The sequence below is a fragment of the Oncorhynchus kisutch genome, linkage group LG20 (assembly GCF_002021735.2).
Source record: "Oncorhynchus kisutch isolate 150728-3 linkage group LG20, Okis_V2, whole genome shotgun sequence".
Taxonomy (NCBI): domain Eukaryota; kingdom Metazoa; phylum Chordata; class Actinopteri; order Salmoniformes; family Salmonidae; genus Oncorhynchus; species Oncorhynchus kisutch.
The window spans coordinates 19,861,689-19,877,573 of NC_034193.2; the positions used below are offsets into that span (position 1 = coordinate 19,861,689).

The 15,885-nt window shown below is 41.0% G+C and overlaps 1 protein-coding gene across 1 annotated transcript; it reads right to left on the reverse strand.

Moving 5' to 3' along the window:
* Positions 1-1,121: 1,121 nt before the first annotated feature.
* tap2t (transporter associated with antigen processing, subunit type t, teleost specific) lies at positions 1,122-12,962 on the reverse strand. The gene is made up of 12 exons (XM_020453595.2): positions 12,611-12,962; positions 11,579-12,132; positions 11,278-11,392; positions 10,982-11,112; positions 10,557-10,762; positions 8,604-8,801; positions 8,269-8,397; positions 7,977-8,165; positions 4,957-5,130; positions 2,707-2,866; positions 2,294-2,430; positions 1,122-2,023 (listed from the first exon to the last, which is right to left on the reverse strand). The coding sequence occupies exons 2-12, from the start codon at positions 12,087-12,089 to the stop codon at positions 1,832-1,834; spliced, it is 2,142 nt and encodes a 713-aa protein (XP_020309184.1). The 5' UTR covers positions 12,090-12,132; positions 12,611-12,962; the 3' UTR covers positions 1,122-1,831.
* Positions 12,963-15,885: the final 2,923 nt, after the last annotated feature.

The window sequence follows — 15,885 nt, forward strand, 5'->3', positions numbered from 1 at the left end:
ATTTTCAACTAGGAAAAGAGACCCTTAATCTTAGACTTGGGACACACAGCCACTCCACTGAATAGCAGGCTAACGATTGCTTTGCAATGCTTGCATTTAGCCAATGATTCCTTCCAAACCACTCATTGATGAATTTGCAATTACCAACTTGGTGTGTAATGTCCAATGGCCGATGAGAACCGATACGTTTGATCTACAATTTCTCTTCATATGACAAGGATTAAACAGGATTTGCCAGTAGATTGTCGACTTGATTCATGATGATGACTGCTAGCTAAGATTTTTCAGTCCAATCAAAGCTACTGTTGATATAATGTGATTTGACGTAATTTTATCTGTGGCCAATAACCTTGAGCCTTCTTGGATGGGCACTTCTAATGTAACTCTATGGCAGCGCCCAAGGGGCTAGAATTTTAGAACTCTACCCTTGGACTTGGCAGTGCCGTTGGGTCCCCATGAGTGACAGAACACTGAACCAATCACGGCGCAGCGCTCTGTATTTTCTGCTGGCTTGCCCCACCACCACAGAAAGCATTGAGCTAGGCTGAAACACCTGCATTTTGGAGCTGCCTTACTCAAGAAAACAAAAAAGCGACCATGTTTGTATGCAGCTTTATTAACTCAATGATATATATTTTTTACATTGTTTGCAAACTGATATGTGACACGTACATATGCCAAAATAACATGCAAAACAGGCAAGCCCCCAAAATATTCAAAATAATCTATATATGTGAATGACGTGTGAATGATAGGTCCCCACTGTTGCTAGCTAGATTTAGCCTTTTAATATAAGCTCCTTCTCTTGTCTGCCCAGTAAAGCCAACAAGCATTGAATGCAGTTAACTTACATTACTTGCTGGTGGACCTTATTTATAACTAACCTGGCAAAAGCTAGCTAGCTGGAGCGATGGGTCAGGTAACATCAGTCACATACTGTAGATTTTACTCTGAAAACAGCTAGCACACGTATCCTTTTGAAGTTCCTCTATCGCTGTGCATTAATTCAATATTATGGATGACATAAGAAAAATACATGTATGCAATCTAAATGATTATCCTTCTTAGTAGTTTACGTTCAGATATTGATTCAACGAACCGCACACGGATCACCTTTGCACTCATTTTCAAAGATGTTTATTATATATATACATATATTTTTTTTAAACTAATTTTCAGTGTTCACACACTTGTTCTTTAATTTTAACATTTCAGTGCCACTGAAAAAAACATCAAATTTTTATTTGATTGTGAATCAAAGCAAGGAAAATAGATATATGTGGATTTCTTGCAGTAAAAAAAAACGATTAAAATGCGTCATATTCAGGTCTGATCATTGAGTACCATTAGCTATGTTTCTATTAAATTGGCCGGTGATTTTTTGTTGTCGACATTTAGAAAGTTTGAATAGAGAATAGATGCGACAATTGCCTGCTTTGGGCGCATATCCATTTAACCATAGATACACACAGCGTGACGTGGCTTAACGTGCCCACGCCCCCAAGTAGGGTACCGATGTAGGGTAATCCCTTTACTCAGAACCTGACAATGGCTGTATTCTTTTTTTAAAATCAATCTATAAACATTTTGGATATGCTTAGTTGGTCGGTTTTTAACAACCATGTAGTTGTGTCGATTAAAAACCGCTGGACGTAATGACGTCATACCAACAAAGATAATTTTTTGCGGCATTGCTTTTGTCGAATAGACCTGGGTCTATGGAAACATGTCTCATGATAGAGTGTGCAGTTCAATCAACATTTTCACTTTTCATAAATGGAAGTATTCTGTGTGGGTCTCTCTCTCTCTCCGACAGCTGTGTGATTCCTAATCAGTCCTCAAAGAGTTTCTCTTTGAGCCGACGGTAGCGCCCCTTGCTAGCCATGAGCTCCTGGTGTGTGCCCTGCTCAACCACCTCCCCGCCCTCCATGAAGATGATGTGGTCAGCCTTCTCCACAGTCTGCAGCCGGTGGGCCACCACCAACACTGTCAGGCCCACTGAGCCTGCCAGGACGCCCTGCACCTGGGAGAGAGCATTAAGAACCCTATTGACATCATGTTACTGAAGCTATTAGATTTAGTTTCTATGACAATATTGGGTCCTGGTTATAGGCTATACCTAGGACCCAGAGTTGTTCCTACATAAGTCCAATTCTGACTCCTAAAAAATATTCAGAGTCTGTAGTCTGTTGTAGTTAGACAGGTTCATTTTGCAGTTGGTTTAGTTCTATGTTTTACGTTAGACATGAAAATCATGTAATATTGTTGTGCTATAGAGGTCTTGAATGTGTACCGCATGCTGTGTGTTGATGTCCATGCCGCTGGTTGCCTCGTCCAGAATTAGGACCTGTGGCTCTCGAACCAGAGCTCTGGCTATGGCGATGCACTGCTTCTGTCCAGAAGACAGCTGCCCTCCACACTCACCTACATCTGAGAGATACACAGGACATTAGTGCTAGGCCAACTGGTAGCTACACAGACATATAGGCCTGTAACTCACAATACGACACACAGCAGATTCCTCCCTCAAGCATTGTACAACCGGTTGTTCCAGTCTTACACCTTACATGCTAACTTTGTTAGTCTTTTTGGCAGGCTTTTATGAAGGCAGAACAGCCCCTCTACAGAAAATACAATGCTTGTCAATTAATAAATCTGATGAATATTGTCAATACAATGACCACAAGATGACCCATCACTATCTACCTGTGTCGTAGCCCTGTTCCAGCGTACAAATAAAGTCGTGGATGTTGGCGCTCTTCGCAGCCTCTTTCACCTTCTCCAGGGTGCATCCCACGAGGCCGTACTCTATGTTGTGTCTGATAGATCCAGAGAAGAGCACTGGTTCCTGGGACACCAGGGCCATCTTACCTCAAAGAGAGATAATCATTGGGGATGTTTGGTTTAAAAACATATTAAAAACAATTGAACAAGTCACATGGTGTGTCTATATGACACGAAACAAGTGTTCTTTTCTTCTCAGGAAGGCCAAGTCTGAATATTTTATGTCTGTTACCACTGATAACCTGAATGATCCTAGAAAGTTTTGGAAGGCTATTAAGTCTATGTCTGGTAACAGTAATGTTAATGAATTACCGTCATGTGTTTTGAAGGACTCTGTTGTTGTATATGACAAAACTGAAATGCTGAATTGTTTCAATGAGCACTTTGTATCATCTGGTAGGCTGTTTGATTCAGTGTCCTCTGTCTCTGTACAACCCTGTGTAGATGAACCAGTGAGAGCTGGTCAAACTTTTAGCTTTTTGCCATTCTCAGTGCAGGTGGTACATAAAGCCCTGAAATCCTTAGATCAGAGAAAGCCTGCAGGTCCTGATCTTTTGGATCCCTGCTTTTTAAATCTGGCAGCTGATTTCAAACCCTTGTGAGTGAACAGCTAAAATAGTTTTTATTTACTAACTCTATTTTATCAATATACCAATCGGGCTTCAGGAAGAAGCATAGCACAATTACAGCAGCCATGAAGGTTTTAAATGATATCACTGAAGCCCTTGACAAAAAACAGCACTGTGTTTATTGATCTCTCTAAGGCTTTTGATACAGTTGTTCATGCTATACTAAGGCAGAGATTGTCGAGTGTAGGTCTTTCGGAGCATGCAGTTGCATGGTTTGATAACTATCTGTCTGATAGAACTCAGTGCACTCAATTTGATGGGCTTATGTCCGTTAAATTGTCTGTCTTGAATGGTGGGCCCCAAAGCTCTGTACTTGGTCCTCTCTTATTCACTATTTATATAAATTATTAAGACAAAAATGTACAAAATGCACAACTTCATTTTTATGCTGATGATACTGTTATTTACTGTTGTGCCTCGTCTCTTACAAAAGCTTTCCAGAACATGCAAACTGCTTTTTATACTGTTCAACATACCTTGTGTCAATTGAAGCTTATCCTCAATACTGAGAACTAAACTAATGGTGTTTTCTAATGCAAGAAATAGACCTCTGAACCTTTCACCTATTACTACCTGTCAGGGCAAGGAGATTGAGGTTGTAACCTCATATAAATATATTGGAATTTTAATTGATGACGGCCTCTCTTTTAAATTGCATATTCAGCTTACAAAAGAAAATGAATCTGAAATTGGGATTTTATTTTAGGAATAAGGCCTGTTTTTCTTTTGAAGCCAGAAGGAGGCTACATTTATGCTTTTACTAGACTATGGGGATATTTTATATATGAATGCTTCCGCTCAGTGTTTGAGATCAATTGACACTCTTTACCATGGCACTTTGAGATTTATTTTAAACTGCAAAACACTTACGCACCACTGCACTTTGTATACCAGGGTTGGCTGGCCTTCTCTAGTCACTCGTAGGCTCAGTCACTGGTATACTTTTATTTACAAAGCCATTTTGGGTTTATTACATTTTTATTTGTGCATTTTTATTGTTCAGAAATGTGGTGGGTACTCTCTTCGTTCGTCTTGACTTTATCCTGCTAAGTGTTCCAAATGTCCAAACTGAATTTGGTAAAAGGGCTTTTATGTACTCTGCACCATCGTCTTGGAACACCTTACAAAATACTTTTAAACTGGAAGAACTTGTCCCGATTGGTGTTTTTAAATCACTGATGAAGGATTTTGAGGCTGATTCCCTGACCTGTCAATGTTTTTAATTTGCTGTTTTATACTCTTGTGAATTCAATGGTTTCTACTAGATTACTTGTAGTTTTTCATGTTGTCTGTCTGTAATTTTTTTGTAATGACTTGGTGCTGCCTATCCTGGCCAGGGTGCTCTTGAAAAAGAGATGTTAATCTCAATGAGCCCTTCCTGGTTAAATAAAGGTTAAATAAAATAAAGAGGGAGTGAGCTGAACAGTCCTAGTTTGCATAACGGTTGTTCACACACGTATAAAGGATTATGGAAAGCAGAGCCCTATCAACGAGCTAAAGTACTACAGCACATTATTGGACATGGCGGGTTTCCTGTCTGTACCTTCTGATGCAGGTACTGGTGCTGGTAGCAGTGCAGGGGCTGTCCATCCAACAGCACCTGGCCCTCCTTGGGCTCATACAACCTCGCCAGCAGGCTGACGCAGGAGCTCTTCCCGCCACCAGAGGGCCCCACCAGCGCTGTCATCTTCCCCGCATGCAGTTCCAGACTCACAGCCTGGCAGATAGATGGTTATAGACATTTAACCAACGATATACTGGAAATTATTGCAGGTACAGGCAAGCATGGCAGGAAGATAATAGAGTGCCTTCAGAAAGTAATGACACCCCTTGATTTTTCCACTTTTTGCTGTGTTACAAAGTGGGATTAAAATGGATTTAATTGTGTCATTTTTTGCTAACGTTCTACGTAAAATATTAAAAGGTGGAAGAAAAATACGAAAATTTGTTTTAAAAAAGAAAAGTTAAAAAAAGAAAAGAAGACATGAATATATCTTCAACCCCCTGAGTCAATACATGTTAGAATCACCTTTGGCAGCGATTACAGCTTTCTCTAAGAGCTTTGCACACCTGTATTGTGCAATATTTGCACATTATTCTTTTTTGAATTCTTCAAATTCAAGTTGGTTGTTGATCATTGATAGACAGCCATTTTCAAGTCTTGCCATAGACTTACAAGCCGATTTAAGTCAGAAGTGTAAACTTGGCCACTCAGGAATGTTAAATGTTGTCTTGGGAAGCAACTCCAGTATATTTGGCCATGCGTTCGATGTTTTGACTGTGCTCAGCTCTATTCCATTTATTTTTATCATAAAATACTTCCTAGTCTTTGCCGATGACAAGAATATCCATAGCATGATGCAGCCACCACCATGCTAGAAAATATGAAGAGTAGTACACAGTGATGTTTTGTTTTGGGCATAAAGTTAATTTCTTTGTTACAGAATGCATGTTTTGGAATATTTGTATTCTGTACAGGCTTCCTTCTTTTCACTCTGTTAATTAGGTTAGTATTTTGGAGTAACAACAAAACGAAATAAAAACACGATTATTGCACACACAGTGAGTCCATGCAACTTGTTATGGTCTTTATTAAGCCCATGTTTTAGGCTTGCCATAACAAAGGGTTTGATTACTTAGTCAAGACATTTCAGCTTTTCAAAAATGTCTAAAAACATAATTACACTTTCACATTATGGGGTATTGTGTGTAGGCCAGTGATATACAATCTCAATTTAAGCCATTATAAATTCAGGCTGTAACACAACAAAATGTGGAAAAGTTCAAGGGGTCTGAATACTTTCTTACGGCACTGTAAGTGCTTGGCCAACAGACATAAGGTACAATGCATTCGAAAAGTATTCAGACCCCTTCACGTTTTCAACATTTTGTTACTTTACAGCTGTATTCTAAAATTGATTACATAAAAAAAAAAATCCTCATCAAGTTACAAACAATACCCCATAATGAGAAATAAAAAACAGGTAATAACCTTTTGCAAATGTATAAAAAGTAAAAAAACAGAAATACCTTATTCATAGAAGTATTCAGACCCTTTGCTATGAGACTCAAAATTGAGCTCAGGTGCATCCGATTTCCATTGATCATCCTTGAGATGTCTCTACAACTTCATTGGAGTCCACCAGTGGTAAATTCAATTGATTGGACATGATTTGGAAAGGCACACACCTGTTTATATAAGCAGTTGACAGTGCATGTCAGAGCAAAAACCAAGCCATGAGGTCAAAGGAATTGTCCGTAGAGCTCAGAGACAGGATTGTGCCGAGGCAATGATCTGGGGAAGGGTACCAAAACATTTCTGCAGCATTGAAGGTCCCCAAGGAACACAGTGGCCTCCATCATTCTTAAATGGAAGAAGTTTGGAACCACCAAGACTCTTCCTAGAGCTGGACACCCGGCCAAACTGAGCATTCGGGGGAGAAGGACTTTGGTCAGGGAGGTGACCAAGAACCCGATGGTCACTCTGACAGAGCTCCAGAGTTCCTCTGTGGAGATGGGAAAACCTTCCAGAAGGACAACCATCTCTGCTGGCACTCCACCAATCAGGCCTTTATGGTACAGTGGCCAGTAAAAGGCACATGACAGCCCGCTTGGAGTTTGCCAAAAGACACCTAAAGGACTCTCAGACCATGAAAAACAAGATTCTCTGGTCTGGTGAAACTAAGATTGAGCTATTTGGCTTGAATGCCAAGCATCACATCTGGAGGAAACCTGGCACCATCCCTACGGTGAAGCATGGTTGTGGCAGCATCATACTGTGGGGATGTTTTTCAGCGGCAGGGACTTGGAGACTAGTCAGGATCGAGGGAAAGATGAACAGAGCAAAGGACAGAGAGATCCTTGATGAAAACCTGCTCCAGAGTGCTCAGGACCTCAGACTGGGGCAAAGGTTCACCTTCCAACAGGACAAGGCAGATGTGGCTTCGGGACAAGTCTCAATGTCCTTGAGTGGCCCAGCCAGAGCCCGGACTTGAACCCATTCGAACATCTCTGGAGAGACCTGAAAATAGCTGTGCAGTGACTCTCCCCATTCAACCTGACAGAGCTCGAGAGGATCTGCAGAGAAGAATGGGAGAAACACCCAAAATACAGGCGTACCAAGCTTGTAATGTCAAACCCAAGAGGACTCGAGGCTGTAATCGCTGCCAAAGGTGCTTCAACAAAGTACTGAGTAAATGGTCTGAATACTTATGTACATTTCCAGGGGGGGTTTATATACATTTGCAAACATTTCTAAAAACCTGTTTTTGCTTTGTCATTATGGGGTATTGTGTGTAGATTAATCAGGGGAAAAAAACAATTTAATCCATTTTAGAATAAGGCTGTAACATAACAAAATGTGGGAAAAGTCTGAATATATTCAGAATGCACTGTATATTTCAATAGTTACATTTAAAAAAAGGTGCTGGTTCAAAGACAAGTCTCCCTATTAAAAGATGTAATGGTATCGGTAAATCCATGAAAATAGCAGGGCTATTACGCTTTTTTTGAATATTGATACAATCGTTCATAACAGCTCATATCCTATGAATGGATGCTTACCTTCAGTGCGGGTGTATTTTGGCGTGCGGGATAGTAGAAGCTGACATGGTGGAAAGCAAGTTTCCCCTGAAGCTTTGCAGGAGCCAGCTCTCCTGCTTCTTTCTGATCTGGCTTTCTGTCCAGAAATGTGAACACCTTGGCTGCCGCCCCGACAGTGCACAGCATGTCTCCAAAGACATACACAAGTTGCTGACAACAACAAAGAAAACATTTCAGTCAGTTTCACATCCGGTATTCCAGAACAATGACCTGAGAATTCAAACGCCTGCTGGTGGTTCATTTGCTTACTCACCTTCATATTGGTCACCATGTCTTTCTGGAAGAGGACAAAAGCCAGCACACTGCCAATGCTCAGCTGGCCAGCCGAGATGAGCCTCCGACACAGGAACAGCATGGCCACCTTTAGGCCCACTGTCACCACCTGGCCAGACAGAGAAAAGACACAGAGGGGTATTGGATACAGGAACATGTCACGTATATAGAGTACTGTATACGAGTTAAAGGTCTTCAGTGAGTAGGGATGTAGGGAGGAACAGACACATCATGTGGGATAGACTACATCTTCGTGTTATTTACAGCACCCAGGTGTCTCAAACATCCTAGAGTTATCATTAGTTGAATTTTTACCCTTCTCAGTAAAAGGTGGATGGCACTGATGATGCCCTTGTGCTCCTGGACTTTGTACATCCTCTCCAGTGCTTGGTTGTACCTATCTAGCTCCTTCTCCTCAGCTCTGAAGCTGCGAACCGTTCTCACCGCCCCAATGGCCTGGGATGCCAGCTCCTTGATCTGGGCCTGGCAGTCCTGCAGCTGCTTAATGAACTCCTGTTGGGTGGTAGCAGTCAGTCAGTCAATTAATCAATCAATCAATCATAATTCTACAAGCATCTATCAATAACTAGTCAATAATCCCATTACTTTTCTATACTTGATCTTTATTTAGTCTACATTATAGCTGCATGGGTGTTTGGGTGTTGTTCTAGCTGCAGGTAGGGTAGAATGGGGTAAGTTCAGCCAGTATCACTCTGTCAAGGGAAATATAGTATTCTTTCTAAAAAGATATCTACATATATTTTAGGATGTTGTGTGTCCCTGAAAATAATCAGAATTCATGTAAACATTACAGGTTTGAAAACATCGCTTGTCCTGAAAAAAATGGTCTCTTGGCACAACTTTGGGGTAAGTTGAGTCACGGGACAGGGTAAGTTAAGCCACCTACAAATTTCTGTACTGATTGAAATATTACCTCTACCTTTTTAAAACCATGTCTATCTTTATTTCCCCAAACACAATCATTTTTTTGTCTTTTAATAATTTTAAGAGTCTTTTAACACTGGCTTAACACCTAACAAACACGTTGTACTTTTTTAACACTTTTAACATAGGCCAGGCCCTGTTGTTACCTCATATCCCAACAACAATGCCTTGCATTATGCCATGGAAGAAAACACTTCAATTTGCTTAACTTGCCATTGGCTCAACCATTGTCTCAATTTCCCCATGGCCATTGGCTCAACATACCCCAAGGCAAACATTTTGACTATATTAGCCCACACAGGTACAAGGATGCACTTTCATGCTAGGTTTAGGACCTCATATTGAAGCTTATGAAGACCCCAACTCATGTATAGTACAATCTTAAAATGATCTACTTTGGTTTAAATACAAGTATCATATAACCTTTAACACAATAAATTCACGGGGTGAAAATCCTTTTTTTGGACCTAACTTGTTTACCACTTGTTCCGTGTGGTTTCTTCCTTCACAGACTCCATGAAATGATGACCTCTTCCTGAACATGTGGTCAAATTATTACATTTGTGTATGGTTTCCAAGAAACAAGAGTGGCTCAAATGACCTCTTTGGCTCAACTTACCCCCACGCTCCCCTATTATATTTTATGTGTTTGGCTGTTGTTATGTCTACCTGGACGTATAATGGTGTAGGTGTTTGGATGTTGTTATGTCTACCTGGACGTATAATGGTGTAGGTGTTTGGATGTTGTTGTGTCTATCTGGACGTATAATGGTGTAGGTGTTTGGATGTTGTTATGTCTACCTGGACGTATAATGGTGTAGGTGTTTGGATGTTGTTGTGTCTATCTGGACATATAATGGTGTAGGTGTTTGGATGTTGTTGTGTCTATCTGGACGTATAATGGTGCAGGTGTTTGGATGTTGTTGTGTCTATCTGGACGTATAATGGTGTAGGTGTTTGGATGTTGTTGTGTCTATCTGGATGTATAATGGTGTAGGTGTTTGGATGTTGTTGTGTCTATCTGGACGTATAATGGTGTAGGTGTTTGGATGTTGTTGTGTCTATCTGGACATATAATGGTGTAGGTGTTTGGATGTTGTTGTGTCTATCTGGACATATAATGGTGTAGGTGTTTGGATGTTGTCGTGTCTATCTGGACGTATAATGGTGTAGGTGTTTGGATGTGGTTGTGTCTATCTGGACGTATAATGGTGTAGGTGTTTGGATGTGGTTGTGTCTATCTGGACGTATAATGGTGTAGGTGTTTGGATGTTGTTGTGTCTATCTGGACGTATAATGGTGTAGGTGTTTGGGTGTTGTTACCTGGTTGTATGTGTTATATTTGGTCTGCAGCAGGGTGAGGAGGGGCATCTCCACCATGGTGAGCAGGGTGAGCTGCCAGGACAGGCCCAGCATCAGGAACAGCATACCAGCCGTCTTCACCAGGCTGCGCACCAGCACATTACTGTTCAGAGCCACAGAGCGTCCCATCTTCTCCACATCATAGCCGAGGCGTGAGACAAGGCTTCCTGTGGGAGGAAGGACATCATTCCTAAATCAATTGGATTATAATGGTGGTAGAGCTGTAATATTTATACTAGAATCGTCTGTGAGTAAGGATAGAGATCACATCACATGCCACCAAAACAAGCGAATAGGACATGGCATGACAATATGTGCTATCATTCTATTACCTCTATGATATAATACCCAGGATGTTCCTGTGTACATCATGTACATCATCTCACCTGGTTTGTTCTCCTCAAAGAAGGGTATGTCCTGTTGTACCAGGTTGTGAAACAGCATGTGTCTCATCCTCTTGTTGAGTCTGGACAGGCTACACATGAACAAGCCCCCTCGCAGGCCTGAGCACAGAGCACTGAGGGGGAAAACCACAGAACGGTCACAGACAGGTCAATCAACAATCACAGAAGGGTCTATCATTCTTCTCTCTGTCTATTCACAGATAAATCAAAACACAGAGGAGAGGAAACAACCAAAGGAAAAAGTGGAGAAACTAAAAGAGGAAGCAAAACCTGTGTACCTTCCTAGTGAGACGAGTCCCATGCCTCCAATGGCGTACATGAAGCTGTTGTGCTGGTACTGACCACTCAGTGTATCAATGACCTTCCCCTGGTAGTAAGGGATAAACGTCTCACCTGCAACAACAAGATTGGCTCGATCAAAAATGGTTCACTGGAAAGGTTTGGCGTAAGTAAGAATAATTATAGCTCAAAAATAACTAGCTCAACAAATTCCTTGAAAACAATTGATAACAGAATACAAACGAACGCATGTGCTTGGTATGCACATTTGAAATTACTTTTACACAACGCTATACTCACAGATGACAGCCAGGCTGAGGAAAAGGAAGGCTGCAGCCAGGTAGAGGGTGTCTGGTTTGCAGTATCGCACCACCCTCATCAACTGTGCCCTGGCCTCCTGTTTCTTCTTCTTCTCCTTCCCTTGGTTCCCTCCATCATCTGGGAAGCCCAGCTCCCATGCCAGGCAGGCCACAGTGGAGGATACCAGGGCCAAGACCACCATGCTTGGGCCAGGCACCAGACCCAGGTCGTCGGCAGTCGATGCCGGGACCATGACCATACGTCCACTTTCAAACACAATAGGTAAGAGGCAGAGCACTGCCACCCATCTCCTCAGCACTGGCTGTGGCTTTCTTTCAGAAAGCACCAGGGTGATTGAGTGGTGCAATGCCCACCTTAGGGTTCCAAAGGCCCATAACCCCACCAGTCCTCCACTACTGGAGAACTCAAGTAGCACTAACCCAGTCCACAGTGCCCCCCACAGCACTAGGTCATAGAGAAGGACCAGCCCATATGTTTTTAAATGAGCCATGGCCAATAGATAGAGTTACAGCAGTATCTCAATTGTACTTATCCTGGAAAGAAAAATAATAAACAGGTATGTCGATATGGTGCTCATTATTAACGTAACAATAGCAATGCCTTTACGTGCATAATATGAATATCCATAATGAGCGCACAAGACACATGGGCAGTATATATTTCTGAATGTATAGTATAACATTTGTATAGTAATACAATTAAGCAATAATGCTCGAGGGGGTGTGGTATATGACCAATATAACACCGCTAAGGGCTGTTCTTAAGCACAACGCAAAGTAAACCTCCAACCACCCAGTTTATAATATAGTATAATGCATACATGGAAGACCGGGAGTTTCAGAAAAAGATAGGGCCCATGGCATGCCCATCATAAAATCGATGGAGACTGTAGTGCAATAGACAGCTAGCTTAGTCATATGAAGTCGGAAAACGTATTTGGTAGTCTATCATCCACACTGACAATCGACCTGCATAACTCTACTTTCTTAGAAAAGCTAACAATATTCTTACCATCGTCTTTGCTGGCTGATGTAAAAGTGGCTTTATAAATACATTTGACTGATTGTTTTCGTGCAGCAGGTTAACGTTACCAAGTAAGGTAAGGTACTTGGATACTTTTACTTTCACTTTCTACTGACCACCGGAACAACAAGGTCTCTGTGAGCGAGCGGTTGAAGTGTCTAGCCTACTCCAGTCCTAGCCTCTCTGTCAACAACATTTTACTATAGCTTTGTAACGGACAACTTGAAAAGTACATTTAAAATAATGTGGGAGAATATCATTCGCTTTTCCTTGGAACAATTCTCAAATTTGAAAACCTCGCGTCCTCTCTCATCGACTCCTTCTCAAAATCCTTTGGAAGACAATGTCAGGGGGGCGGGACCTCTGATATTTTCATCCAATGGGTTTTGAGAAGAAGCGAGGAGAGGACGCGAGGAATCAAGGAAATACAATTGAGATTCTCCTCTTGAGTTCAGCCTTATTTTCAGCTTGAACTGGCAGGCAACACTACACTGTCGCCACATCATGTCATACTTTGACAACATTTATCAAATTGGAACACTCCGTTCTCAGAACATTAAGGGATAGCCTACCTTTCTGACCTCGAACGACAGCTTATTTGATCTTTTTTTTTTTACTTATGTTTTTTAAAGTGACATTTATCATTTCCACAATTATTTTAAATAAATAATGATTTGTATAAAATGAAATAAATAACTATTTGGCCCTAGCGCAAGACACAATAGCCCTTTCTATAAAAAAAATTACCTATGATTCGTTCCATGACAAGGGAGCTATAGCCAGGGGCAGACTGGCCATCTGGCATTTCTGGAAAATAGCAGATTGGTTGGTCCAATTTTTGCCTAGTGGGCCTTCTAAGTTGTATTTTTTTTGCGCAAAATTATAATTATTTGACCAATAATGGGGGCCTCAAGTTAATAAATGGGCCAGTGTGTTAGAAATGCCATAGCCTAAAAAGTATGTTGCCACATACAGTACCAGTCAAAAGTTTGGACACACCTACTCATTCAAAGATTTTTAAAAACTATGAAATAACACCAAAAAAGTCTTCAACAAATCAAAATCTATGTTACATTTGAGATTCTTCAAAGTAGTCACCCTTTGCCTTGATGACAGCTTTGCACAAACTTGGCATTCTCTCAACCAGCTTCACCTGGAATGCTTTTCCAACAGTCTTGAAGGAGTACAACATATGCTGAGCACTGAACTCCTCCCAAACCATCTCAATTGGGTTGAGGTCAGGTGATTGTGAAGGCGAGGTCATCTGATACAGCACTCCATAACACTCCTTCTTGGCCAAATAGCCCTTACACAGCCTGGAGTGTTGGGTCATTATCCTGTTGAAAAACAAATGATAGTCCCACTAAGCTCAAACCAGATGGGATGGCGTATCGCTGCAGAATGCTGTGGTAACCATGCTGGTTAAGTGTGCCTTGAATTCTAAATAAATCACTGGCAGTATCATTAGCAAAACACCCCCACACCAACACACCTCCTCCTCCGTGCTTCACGGTGGGAACCACACATGCAGAGATAATCTGTTCCCCTACTCTGCATCTCACAAAGACACAGCGGTTGGAACCAAAAATCGTAAATATGGACTCATCAGACCAAAGGACAGATTTCCACTGGTCTAATCCCCTTTGCTTGTGTTTCTTGGCCCAAGAAAGTCTCTTCTTATTGGTGTCCTTTAGTATAGTTTCGTTGCAGAAATTCGACCATGAAGCCCTGATTCACGCAGTCTCCTCTGAACAGTTGATGTTGAGGTTAGAGGTCGACAATCGGAAATTGGTATTTTTGGACACCGATTTAGCCGATTACATCTTTTTTTTTACACCTTTATTTAATCTATATTTAACTAGGCAAGTCAGTCAAGAACACATTCTTATTTTCAATGACGGCCTAGGAACGGTGGGTTAACTGCCTCGTTCAGGGGCAGAACAATAGATTTTTACCTTGTCAGCTCGGGGGATTCAATCTTGCAACCTTACAGTTAACTAGTCCAACGCTCTAACCACCTGCCTCTCATTGCACTCCACGAGGAGACTGCTTGTTACACGAATGCAGTAAGCCAAGGTAAGTTGCTAGCTAGCATTAAACTTATCTTATAAAAAACAATCAATCAATCATAATCACTAGTTAACTACACATGGTTGATGATATTACTAGTTTATCTAGCGTGTCCTGCGTTGCATATAATCGATGCGGTGCGTATCGTTGCTCCAATGTGTACTTAACCATAAACATCAATGCCTTTCTTAAAATCAATACACAGAAGTATATATTTTTAAACCTGCATATTTAGCTAAAAGAAATCCAGGTTAGCAGGCAATATTAACCAGGTGAAATTGGGTCACTTCTCTTGCGTTCATTGCACGCAGAGTCAGTGTATATGCAACAGTTTGGGCCGCCTAATTTGCCAGAATTGTACGTAATTATGACATAACATTGAAGGTTGTGCAATGTAAAAGGAATATTTAGACTTATGGATGCCACCCGTTAGAAAAAATAAGGAACGGTTCCGTATTTCATTGACAGAATAAACGTCTTGTTTTCGAGATGATAGTATCCCGGATTCGACCATATTAATGACCTAAGGCTCGTATTTCTGTGTGTTATCATGTTATAACTAAGCCTATGATTTGATAGAGCAGTCTGACTGAGCAATGGTAGGCACCAGCAGGCTGGTAAGCATTCATTCAAACAGCACTTTTGTGCGTTTTGCCAGCAGCTGTTTATGACTTCAAGCCTATCAACTCCCAAGATTAGGCTCGTGTAACCGATGTGAAAGAACATCCCATAGTCAAAGGTTAATGAAATACAAATGGTATAGAGAGAAATAGTCCTATGATTCCTATAATAACTACAACCTAAAACTTCTTACCTGGGAATATTGAAGACTCATGTTAAAAGGAACCACCAGCTTTCATATGTTCTCATGTTCTGAGCAAGGAACTTAAACGTTAGCTTTCTTACATGGCACATATCACACTTTTGCTTTCTTCTCCAACACTTTGTTTTTGCATGATTTAAACCAAATTTAACATGTTTCATTATTTATTTGAGGCTAAATTGATTTGATTGATGTATTATATTAAGTTAAAATAAGTGTTCATTCAGTATTGTTGTAATTGTCATTATTACAAATGAATAAAAAAATTGGCCGATTAATCACTATCGTTTTTTTTTGGTCCTCCAATAATTGGTATCAGTATCGGCGTTGAAAAATCATAATCGGTCGACCTCTAGTTGAGATGTGTGTC

Bases quoted from the DNA above. Each gene is read 5' to 3' on its own strand.
- tap2t (XM_020453595.2), bottom strand. From the start codon at position 12,089: ATGGCTCATTTAAAAACATATGGGCTGGTCCTTCTCTATGACCTAGTG. The intron at 8,398-8,603 runs GTAAAAATTCAA...CTGTCTGGCCAG, and splicing joins TCCACCTTTTACTGAGAAGG to GTGGTGACAGTGGGCCTAAA. The intron at 8,166-8,268 runs GTGAGTAAGCAA...TGTTGTTGTCAG, and splicing joins ACATGGTGACCAATATGAAG to CAACTTGTGTATGTCTTTGG.